Genomic DNA, 12498 nt, shown 5'->3' with positions numbered 1-12498 from the left:
TCTTTGTGTCTCATTATTTCATCCCCTAATAAGTTTCAATCATTTTAGCACCTGTTTAAATTAAAATCCCCAAGGAAAAGAGCGATGGCAGATAGCAATTAAATGCTCTAAAAATTTGCTAGAAATTACTTAGTAATACGGAGCATAATGAACTCAGACACTGGTGTTTTATGAATGCAACATTCAAGTGCCTCATCTTAGTGCTAAAACCCATCCATACTTTTGCTTTGTGAATCACTGAGTGAACTAGTTTAAAGCCTCTTTGGGGTGGGGGGCAGGGTGTGTCAAGGAACTTTAATGTCTTCGGACTCTTGGGAGGTTAAGGTGATTCACAAATTCTTTGTGTTTGGGTGTCTGTGTGCTTGAATCCCTAGAGATCCTTGGCGCCCTGCTGTCTATCCTGTGCATCTGGGTAGTGACTGGGGTCTTGGTGTACCTGGCATTTGAACGGCTGCTCCACCCTGATTACCAGATCCAGGCGACTGTGATGATCCTAGTTTCAGGCTGTGCTGTGGCAGCCAACATTATGTAAGTCTTCCCACCCACTGTCCATCGACATTGTCTTCAACCCTGTGTGGACGCAGATTGTGCGGTTTAGGTTGGTGTTGTTTGTTTTTGTTTAATTCCTCCACTTGTGAAAATGATAAATTGAATAAATTGCCAATGGGGTAGGGCAGAGGCAGGATCTGAGTCTAGATCCACCAGGTCCGGAATCGAGCTCCCAGCCAGTCGGCTCTCTCCTGCTGCTGATGGTCCCATGCGGGATAGGACTTATTCCTGTCTAGCTTTTTGTTACACAAATACATTATGGGTTCCCAGAGGGCTGGGTTGGAAGGCCTCTTAAATTTTTATTTACTTCAGTTCCTTTTCTACTTTTGAATTCTCTTTTGCAGCATCCCTATAAAACAGTCATCAGTGTCATATATTTTAAAGGAACTAATAATAGGGAGTTCATTTTTCTCCAAAGCAATTTATTTTATCTTTATATCATTGTGACTGCATGAAAATTCCTTCTTAAGCTGCATTAGCTAAACTATCTCTTTAGTTTCTACCTGTTGGTCCGTTCCCTTATCCAAGTAGTCTTAATTCATTCTCATGAGACATGCGATGTCTTACTGGACTTGTGATCATTGCCATATTGCTGTTCTCTTACCCAGATGAACTATCTGATTGTTCATGACAAGGGGGTTTTGAGGCCAGGCCTTTGATCTTTTTTGGTTGATTTGCTCCTTCCCATTTGATAGCTTGATTCTGGGCAATGCTACTTAAAACTGTATTATCTATCTACCTATCTATCCATCTACCTATCAATCATCTGTGGTAGACAGAATAATGCCCCCTCAAAGATTTCCACATTCTAATCCTTGGAACTTCTGAGTATGTTAACTTACATGGCAAAAAGAATTTTGCAAATGTAATTAAGTTAAGGATGGACTTTGAGATGGGGAGATTATACTGGGTTATCCAGACAGGCCCAGTGTAACCAGAAAGATCCTTGTTAAGAGGGACAGTTGAGGTCAGAGTGAATGGAAGATGCTGCATTGCTGGCTTTGAAGATAGAGAAAGGATCCTGGAGCCAAGGAATATAAGTGAACTCCTGAAGCTGGAAAAGGTAACACAGCAAATTCTCTCCTAGAGTCTCTATAAGGAATGCAGTCCTGCACACCACTGACCTCCAGAACTATAACATAATACATGTACATTGTTCTAAGCCCCAAAGCCTTGTGGTAACTTGTTACAGCAGCAAAAAAGAGACTCATACACTATATATCATCTGTCTTTCAATGTAACATGATACATGCAATGAGGTAGGCTCCTACATGAAAGTGAAGACAGTGACAGAAGAAGAATTGCATTTTAAAGAGTGTCTTTTAAGGGAGGGCACAGTGGAATCCCTGGTATTAGGGGAAAATCTAAACGTGTACATTTTGGAAAAGCTCCTCAGTTCACTCTAATCCCTTACCTTGTGCCTGCCTCAGTTCCTTTCTTCTTGGTGTGCAAATCATTGCTCAAAATCTCTGAGATTTGCTCAACCACTCTGAGAGGGGTATTGACTGCTATTACTGAGTAGATCCCTATTTCCATCCTGCTAACTTGAAAATGTGTTTCATATTGGCACCAGGAGAAAAAGTGTGTGGAGACTAATGCAAATCTATCTCCACAAGGAGAGAGATAAGGCAGAGCACATGTGCTGCTGATTGGAGGTCAATAAGATTGTCTTTGCATAAGGAGAACAGTATGTCCACAAGACAGCAGGGAAAACAAAAATATTAATAATTTCATGAGTCCTATGTCATACAGGTTGTGTTGATGCTATGAAGGGCACACCTAGCTAACTACCCCATAAATTGAGAACCCTGATGATCAAGTTTGAGTTTCTAAATAGATACCATCCAAATTTTCTTTTTACTGCAATTGCTTTTGAACTTTGACCTTAATGCTGCAGGTGCTTCTCATACTTGGGAAGACAAGGGAATGGAAAGTGGTAACTTCCCTGTGCAAGTAGGTAGTTATTTATGGATAAAGATACTGAGTGACTATAATGTTTTCTCCCAGAGCTGGGATTACAGGTTTCAAGTGATGCTAGATGCTGCGTTGTCTGAATACAGAAATATCAGAACCAGAATTTCAATCTAACTTGAGTGCTTTGTCTGACTGTTTGTTAGCCATAGTACCACTTCTTAGTAGACTTGCTAAAATTACAATTTTCAAAAATTTATTTGGGTCTTTTTAAAATCTCTGCCATCTCCCTCATACTTAAAGCTACTTGGGGGAGGGACCATGTCTATTTTACTCACCTTTATACCCCAAGCATTTAACAGTGCCTGCACACAAGAGCCCCAAAGGAAGTTGGTTTTTTTTTTAAATAAAATTAGTAAAAGAATGAATGACAATATGATAAGCACACATGAATATACTTAGAAAAAGGGTATGTTTAACTGTCAGCCAAATCAGGCTGTCTGAAGATCCTTAAGTGGAAACTATTAATTAAGGGTGAATTTCTGCCTTAGCAGCAACTATCTAAAAACCGTGCATTATGTAATGATCAAATAGCAGTCATTCTACCTTATGGTGATGACCTTACATTTTACAAGACACTTTACCGGTGAATAGACTAGGATACCTGGTACTAAACAATAATTTTTTAAAACTTTGTTCCAAAAAAAAATCAGGTACATAATTTATAGTGCCTAATACTTATCTCCTTGACTTGGATAGGAGATGTTAAATTTTACAATATGTTCTATATAGGAAGAGAACGAGTCTGCAGCTCATACTCTTAGGACCATATAAAATATACATATGTTTATATGTATATATTTCTCTCTATATATTTCTATATGCATTTGCATGTTAAATTACATACATATTTACATATATATTTAAAATACATTACTATATTTTAGTTTCTTGTTAATAGCTATATATATATAAACACATGACTATCATCACTGGCCATTAAAAAATTATTCAGATTTTAAGTTCTCATAGGAATGCACAAAATTGGGTGGCTGGGTTATGGACATTGGGAGGGTATGTGATATGGTGAGTGCTGTGAAGTGGGTAAGCCTGATGATTCACAGACGTGTACCCCTGGGGCAAATAATACATTATATGTTACTACAAATAATTATAAACACTTTTTAAATTAAGTTTTAAATGCACAAATTAAGTAAAATATTTTTTAAAATCTGACCTGAGATTTTATTTTTTTCCTACCCCTTTCTGAAGCTTTTTGCATTTGAAACCAGTACATTTATTTAGCTCCCACCAAAGCTCAGCTTTAAGCCTAGCTTAGTGCCTGACACTCAGTAGACCCTCGATAAATACTTCCTCTCCTCATTGCCAAATACTTTCATCTAGGAAGTGATGCTTTCCAGTTTTCATGTGAATCAGAGTAGCACAGGGTAGATGGAAGAGAAAGCCGAGGTGAATTTTGTTGTCTGTCCTCGTATAAAAATTTAAAATTCTATGATGCGTGTATTTTCCAAATTAGTCCAAAATAGTACATTTTATAGCATTAATATTTCAAGTCTCTGAGACCCAGCATAATACATGCCATTGCCAACTCTCCATTATGCTGCATAGGTTTTCAAGGGCTAACCTCATGTGTGCCAAGAACACCCTTCTCTCTTTCAGGCTAAGCGTGATTCTGCACCAAAGACATCCCAGTGACAATCACAAGGACGTGCAACCTAATGCCAGTGTCAGGGCAGCTTTTGTGCATGCCCTTGGAGATCTCTTCCAGAGCATCAGTGTGTTAATCAGTGCACTTATTATCTACTTTAAGGTGAGAATGTTTGCATTTACTCAGTCATCCTAAGTTTATGGATTAGGTAGTAGAGAAGCCGACCTGTCAAAATTAACTTAAATGAGGGTGGACAACCTATGTTTGCCTATACCAACTGCTCTGCAGGGTTTACACAAGTGAACAAATATTCAAAGCCTGAAAACTTAGCCTTTCCAAATTCCTAAGTGCTGTGCCTTCAACTGTAGGGCTACAGTATTTCCAGAAAGTAGTTCCTTTTGTCATGGAGTTAAGGTGAACAGCAATGGGACCATGGATACCTTAGGATTCTTGGGTTGTATGCAACAGAAAAGATGTCTGGCTTACTTAAGCAAAGATATATTTATTGGATGAAATTTACTAGATGTACTCTTGGACAGAAATCAAGGTAGAAATAAGGGCAACTTTGGGTATCTTAGATTTTAGAAACTTATCCACGTTCTGTCCCAGGCACCAATGCAGACATGAATGTGACTCAACCAAACTTTTTCCTCTATTTCTTGTCATTCTGCTGGAGATTCACATTTCTGGGGAAAAGAGTCCAACAGACTAAGGTTGGGTCTTCTACCTGCTGCTTGCCTGGGGAGGGAGAGCACCCGACCGAGCGACTGCCCCACCAACATCACCCACAATGGGGAAAGATAATTCTCCTCCCCAAAGGAGGAATTAATAAGAATTATTAATTAATAAGAAGTTGGATGGATCCTGCATGCCTTTGACCCTAAACAAACATTTGCTACAGGTCTGTTATATCAAGAACTAACAGAAGTGGGTTGGGGTGTAGGTAGGGGGTAATGAAGAAGAAGGGCATTTAGCTCTGTCATCTGTAACTTGATCATCCAGTTAGCAAGGACCAATCATTTTTACTAAAAAATGGAAAGACATAAATAAAAATTACAAAGACATTATCATTGAAAGCTTTACATTTAAGGCGAAAGTGATCAAACCTGTACTGGTTAGTGGAGTTGAGAGTTTCTCAGAGGTACTGAGGCATGGACTTTTCTATGGAAAGAACTTCATCAAGGGCAGAAGAGCAAGTCAGTGAGCCTGAGGCTAAGGGTGCCAGTGGTGAGACAGGGCAAGAATGAGGCCTCAGCTCATACTCTTAGGACTTAATCAAAGATGCCTGCTGCAAATATATGTCATCCTGAATAGGGAAAGAAAGGAACAAATCCCAGTCTGCCAAGACCAAGCTCCAGCTGAACCTCGGTCCTATGCAACCTCTGGGCAGGACATACTCTTTCTTCCCAACATGAGGAAGGCTGGAAAACCATTGAATATTGTATAAACTTGTGCGTATTGGGGCACCTGGGTGGCTCAGTGGGTTAAAACCTCTGCCTTCAGCTCAGGTCATGATCTCAGGGTCCTGGGATCGAGCCCCGCATCAGGCTCTCTGCTCAGCAGGGAGTCTGCTTCCCCCTCTCTCTCTGCCTGTCTTTCTGCCTACTTGTGATCTTTCTCTCTGTCAAATAAATAAATAAAATCTTTTAAAAAAGTGCATATTTTCATCACATACTCTGGGCTTCTATTAATTTGAGAAAAGTCAAATCAGGCCTTTGGAGAGAACACTCAAGGATACTTTCCCTGTACATCTTAAATTTACTTTTGACATTTCTTCAGTCATGGATAGTTTGAAGCTTAAAGAAAGATTGAGTCTCCAGGAAGTCTTGGCTCTGAGTTGAAGGTCAAGTGTCAGGGAGGTGAAAAGATGCTAGTGTGAAAAAGAAGCAGGGACGTTTACTTATTCTATTAATCAGACTTTTTGCATGGAAGGCCCAAATTCAGTTAACTGAAGTCCCTTTATTTTCTAGCCAGACTATAAAGTGGCTGACCCAATCTGCACATTTGTCTTTTCCATCCTGGTTCTGGCCAGCACCGTCACTGTGCTAAAGGACTTTTCCATCCTACTCATGGAAGGTAGGAGTGATTTTATTATTATTTCCAGAGTCAATGTTTTCTCTTCCTTATAATCACAGAAGGGAATGGCATCAAGACATGTTCACCATTAATTCACATTCTAAGGAAAAATAAAAATTTATAAGGAGTTTTGTGAAAACAAATATTATGATTTTTATTCATATGGGAACAAGTAAAAAGAACTGGCTTCTCTTTCCTCCAGCAACTATTAAATGATATGGCACAGTATAAAAACAATTTGTACAAATGCTAAGGACAGATATTGAGGGAGATATTGCAAAAATATAAGGTCCTCACTAAATATATGGAAAATACCTAAGAAAAGTGGAATGATTTCTCTTGCATGCAGCATTATAACTACTATAAAGGGCTTGCCTCAAACCCTGGTTAGACCAGGTCAGCAATGTTCCCATTTCAGTGCATCAGAATCACTTGGGGTCTGCTGGGTCCACCTCCATATTCCTAACCAGTAGGTCTGGAGAAGGGCCCAAGAATCTGAATTTCTAACAAGGTGCTGATGCTGCTGGTCCAGGGAGCACACCTTGAGAACCACTGGAATAATCTTTTCATGGCACTTAAAGGGTTACTACGTGAGGGCACTAGAAAATTTAATCAGAATTAGACGTTTGCATCACATCAAGCATTTAGATGATATAACAGATATAACAGATCTGTTATATCAAGACCTTGGCTTGAACTTTTCTTTTTTGTCCAGCACATTTTGACATAAGGCCAACACAGCCTCAGAGCACAGGTGCCTTGACCAAAGCCCACACTTCCTTAGCATTCACCACCAAGTACACATCTAAGGGTTTTGTCCTGTTGGCCCCTATAACTGTTAGAGTACTTGTACTTAGTGAAGTTTTCTAAAAATATAGAAAGGTACAAAATTAAGGAAGTTTCCCCACTTCTCCACCTTTGAAATCTCAATCCCATTCTTCAAGGGTAACACCTACTAGTAAGTTGGCATGAACCTGTCCAAAAATATTTTGCATTTACATATATATGTACCTGAAATATATATGTACTTATATACTGTGCATCTTTTTTTATACAAACAGAATTATGCATTGATACAATATTTTGTTCTGCACCTTGCTTTCTTCGATTGGAGGTCTTTCCACATGAGCACATACAGAAATATACCCTATTCCTTTCCATGGTACAAATATTCCACTGTCTGCGTGTACCTGCGTATTGCTGGATATTAGAAATATCAGTGTAATCATAATTCTATACATATATATTTTTTAGTGCTTGTATATCTGTAGCATAACTCCTAGAAGTGGTATTGCTATTTCAAAAGTTATGTGCATTTTACAATTTGATAGATACTGCCATTTCTGCCAAAGATACCATATCAATTTCTCTCCCACCAACAGCATTTGAGAATACCCATTTCCTCACATCCTCACCACCGAGTATTACCAAAATGTTGATTCTTGTCTAATCTGATAGGTGAAATATTATAGGTTATTGATTCCATAAGCATTTCCTTCATTACAAGAGATATTGAGTGATTTTTTCATATATTTATTAGTCTGGGTAATTATTTCTTAAACACTGACTTGGGTATTTTCCTGGGTGCATTGATATGTCTGCAGGTTCCCCCTCAGGGAAAAAAAAAAAATTCTAGTATATGATGGAGCACTGAAGCCAGTGGGAACATACCCTCTTGCTTGTCAACATTATTTTATAGAGTAAAATAATTAACAGTAGATTTGTTTTCTCCACAAAAGTAAAGAGATAATCAAGGCAAGAGGGAAGGGGATAGTGGGATTGTGATTCCATCTCAAGGGTCCAAGACAATGACAACAGGTCTTCAGAGGGTCACATGACACTCCTCAGAGATGACACATTAGGCTTAATAGTCAACTCTGGGTTGTAAGACTTAGTCTCTAACATTCGTGTAACATTTCATACTCAGAGCATGAACATGAGAATCTGATGTCCCCCTTCTCTATCTGGCCTTAGCAATGGTTCTTAACCTCTCTGACTCCCAATTCCCTCTCTTCCAATTAAATAGGAATTGTGACACTGATAATTAAGCTATTAAAGTCCTTATAACTATTAAGTAAGCTAATCATTATGAATACAGTACTTAGCCTAAACCTTGACATATGGTAGTTTCTCAATAAAGGTGCGTTATTATCATTACACTACAACAATGTCAACCATGACTCCATACACATTCTATGGCTAATCTAAGAAATCTTTTAATTTGTTTCTAGTGCCCTGAGCTTTGTGCAGCTCACAGAGTAAAAGAAAATGCTCTTTGCTACCTCCATTAAATAATATGAAGTGGGATTAAACTAAACTCAAACTGTATTAGCCCCAAGAACGAAATCCCCATGAGCAAGGTTTTTAAATACTGGAAAAGGAGAGTTAAGGATTCCTTATTCCTTTAAGTAAGCTGTTCTTGAGTATCTGTTTATTTCAATCCTTTGGGAAGCTTTTTAAAATACTTATGCCCAGGCCCCATATGCAGAGATTCTGATTTAACTGACTCAGGTCGGGGCTGGCTTTGATGTTTTTTTAACACGCAGCCAAGCTTGAGAACTCCTGCAAGGTAGAGCTGCGCAGTGGTTTGTAAATGTTAATGCAATGGTTCTCAGATTTGGCTGTGTGTTAGGTACCAGATGGGCTGTAACAACAGTGATGCTTCATCTTATCCCCAGAGGATCTGACTTAATCGGTCTTGGGTGTACCCTGGTAATCAGGATTCCTAAAATCTCCTCTGATGATACTAATGTGCCTTCAAGGTTGAGAGCCACTTTGAAAGCGTGTTGATTTCAGACCCTCATCCATAGATATTTTCTTCGGGACGACTGGAATGGAGCTAAGGCATATTTATTTTTAAGAAACACAGCAGGTGTTTGTGTTGTGTATATATGATTGAAGTAGAAGCTAAAAGGTGGTCCTCCTTAGAAATCTCTTCTACAGCATCCTCTTTGGGTCATCGTTAGGTGGCAGGGATTTCATTATTGCATCAACTGGCTTTATCAGTATTATGCTGGTTGAGCTGATCCCCCCCCCAAAAAAAACTTACATTAAACTGATGTGTTTTATAATTCTAACTCACCATTGGCCTGGCTTCTCTCTAGCCAAAGCAAGGACACTTACACTTTCATATCCTCTCATCTTCCAAATGACAATCCTTGCAATATCGGAAAAAAGTGATCCTTCTGCCCTGAGATTTCACTAAGGCCGGAGGAACCCCAGTTCCTGCGGCCTGAAACAATAGCTGATTGGCTGACAGGGTCCCTACCTTCCTCTCTGCCTCCACCCCATTCCTTTCGAAGCAAGGATAATGTCAAATTCTTCTATTATAAGATCCGGACATTAAACCCTGACTAATGCACCTAAATCAATAACAATTCTATAATCTGAATAATAAGATGGCATTCCAATGTTAGTATCAACTATCAACACAATTCAGTAAGTGACCCATTGGATAACCACTATTTACACAGCATTGCAAGTGTACAAAGAACAGACATTTTCCCATTTGCTCCTCAAAGAACTCAAGTGTACCTACTGCTCATACCAGCCCTATTTTAATCACAGATGTGCTGAGGATCCAAGAAGTTCCAAGATTTCAGTAAATTCATGGTAGTTGTGGTCAGAATGCTAACCTGAAATTCTTTGATACCAAGTCCCATGTTTCTTCATTTTGCCTTCCAGAGTGTATGCAAAGATCATTATTAGAAAAAGCTCAGCTGGTTTAATAACACACCCTGAAAACAGAGAATGATTACTATGGTTGGGTATTGCATAGTAAAGTCTGCAAACGTTCTTTGATGTCAAACTCTTTGAGTCACATGAATCCGAATTGTAAGCGTCTGAAGTCAGAAACCAGAGAAAGGGGAGCACGTTGACATTCTGGAGCAGATTTTGCAGCCCTATCTAGCCATGTGGATGAGCTGTACTTCATTAAATAACGAGCAGCCCCCCTCCCTTTCCTCCTGTCAGGGGTGCCCAAGAACCTGACTTACGATGGGGTGAAGGAGCTCATCTGGGCGGTGGACGGAGTGGAGTCGGTGCACGGCTTGCACATCTGGTCTCTAGCCATGAACCAAGTGATCCTCTCAGCTCATGTTGTTGCAGGTCAGTGCATTCTGTAAATACCCCACAAAGTTCAGTCCTCGACCTGTAAGCTCAATAGTTCCCCTCCTTTTTGAAGAGCTGCCCTCAGTGTCCTTTGCCTACCAGAACAACAGTAGTGTTTCCTTTTACCAAAGGCCTTTGAAAACACCCCTTGTCAATGTTACCGTAGCAACAATACCGAAGGCACCCCCTGAGGGTAGCCGGTAGAATAAATGGTTTAAATGCCTCCCAGACTTCAAGGTCATAGACTCTGAAAACTAGACCTCGCCTGTTTGACTTGGTGTCCAATCAGTTAAATAAAGGGCTGAATTCAACAATAAATCTTCATTGAATATCTCCTGTTCTAAGATGCTCTGCCTATCACTGAAGATGAAAAGGGGACGGAGCCTAGGTCCCCTCCTTAAGGTTCTAACAAGCTAAGAGACGTGCTAGCAGGGTTTAATGGCGGTTCCCCTCACTGGATGGTTAGAAATTCTGTGATCATGAGAGATAATTCTTAGGACGTTGGGTTTATTTTAAAAACTATTTTCTCAGGTAGAAGGTGATTTGTTTGTTCTTGTCCTTGGGCTGGGGACATAGGCAGTGGGGGAGGGGTGGTGAGGGCCTCCCTCACTGCCTCAGGAGACAGCTTAGGCGAAATGGTATGTCAGGCAGCTAACACATAACTCAAGAAGTCAGAGGAAGGCCCCGGCAATGACAGCAACAGGCATTTGAGGACTCTGCTTTCTTAGACAACCTCATCTCTGCTGAGAGGCTCAGATCTGGCTACCAGTAATTTATAGCATCCACGACACCAATATTTCACTGCAGATGGAAGAGTCTAGTAAACAATCAGGTTACTACGGAGGGAACCTGACAGCCTCTTGATACATTTTGGGACAAGAGGAAAGATGAGGTTGCTGCTCTAAGAAGAATCTGGGGGAGCTCTAAATGCTCCCATAATATAATGTTGATGAGATACAAGGGCTACAACCCCAGAGATCTCTGGGGGCTGGTGGAAAGGGCTATATGAGAAATAAACAGGTTTGTGTTACCTTTCTTCAAGCCTTATCTTCCCTTCTACGCTCAGCTGCTAAAGGTGCCAGACCCCAGAGAGAACTGTGGGAGAGTTCCCACAGTGATGGGTACTTTGCTGCACTTGAACTTCCCTGTCTTATCTGTGCAAATGGAGCTGATTGTCAGAGCCAATAAGGCTTCTTCTGAGTGCTCTGCTTATGTCCCTCCCCATCGGGTCCAAGACAAAGTACTTGAAGGGGGGAAATGGAGCAGTCACCCAGGTGTGTGCAATCAGTGCCCGTCTCCCCGTGGTTCTTTCTCAACAGCAGCCAGCCGTGACAGCCAGGCCGTTCGGAGAGAGATTGTTCAAGTCCTCAGCAACAGCTTTACGGTGCACTCACTCACCATTCAGATGGAATCTCCAGCCGACCAGGACCCCAGCTGCTTTTTCTGTGAAGACCCCCGGGACTAGCTCAGTCACAACGTCAACTGTTCGGGTTCGACGGGCCACTATATGCTGCTCTGCAGTTTCCAACACAGAAGAAAGAAAGAACCAAAGGAAGAGGTTTGAGAAATTCATGATACAGTCCAGTGCACATTTTATCCTTCTTCATTGAGCTCCGCCCACTGTAAATGAAACTCTAGTGAGATTCATCAGCCAATTGGATGATCAACTCATCGGTCGTTGTGTTCAGTTACAGCAATGTGTGTATAGCCTGTCCCTGCCTGGGGCTGAAATAACGGCTGTTTGTAACCGGAGGCGATAAAAAGTTCGCCTCCCTTCAATAACGCATCCTGAGGATGGGTGGGTAAAACTGAAGTTGGGAAAGTCTTACTGGGAGTTGGCCCCTAGGAATTCTCCCGAAACGTGCGAAGCAAAAGAAGAAGAGCCAAGTTCAGGGGGACTCTGGAGGTCTCAGACCGCACTATAAATTGACTCTCTCACGCGGTATAATATGATTGGGAGCAGTACCTTTTTGCTTCCTACTCACATCACTATTCCCTAAATGGGGGTAGAAAGGTCCTCTTTCCCTTTTGCTTACAAATTATGTTTTAATATGTCTGAAACTAGGGGCACCTGGGTGGCTCAGTGGGTTAAAGCCTCTGCCTTCGGCTCAGGTCATGATCTCAGGGTCCCGGGATCGAGCCCCGCGTCAGGCTGTCTGCTCCGCAGGGAGCCTGCTTTCTCC

At 40.9% G+C, this 12498-nt stretch overlaps 1 protein-coding gene across 1 annotated transcript in view; it reads left to right on the top strand.

The window, feature by feature from the left end:
* SLC30A8 (solute carrier family 30 member 8) overlaps positions 1–11780 on the top strand; it is a 38257-nt gene extending 26477 nt beyond the window's left edge. Inside the window, exons 4-8 of the mRNA XM_047726571.1 lie at positions 375–528; positions 4141–4291; positions 6100–6205; positions 10178–10312; positions 11635–11780. Coding sequence (XP_047582527.1) covers positions 375–528; positions 4141–4291; positions 6100–6205; positions 10178–10312; positions 11635–11780 — 692 coding nt within the window. The remainder of the gene's footprint in view (positions 1–374; positions 529–4140; positions 4292–6099; positions 6206–10177; positions 10313–11634) is intronic.
* Positions 11781–12498: the final 718 nt, after the last annotated feature.

The sequence above is a fragment of the Lutra lutra genome, chromosome 4 (assembly GCF_902655055.1).
Source record: "Lutra lutra chromosome 4, mLutLut1.2, whole genome shotgun sequence".
NCBI classification, from domain to species: Eukaryota; Metazoa; Chordata; class Mammalia; order Carnivora; family Mustelidae; genus Lutra; species Lutra lutra.
The sequence above is the reverse complement of the archived record's forward strand: the minus strand, read 5'-3'. Positions and strand labels throughout refer to the sequence as shown.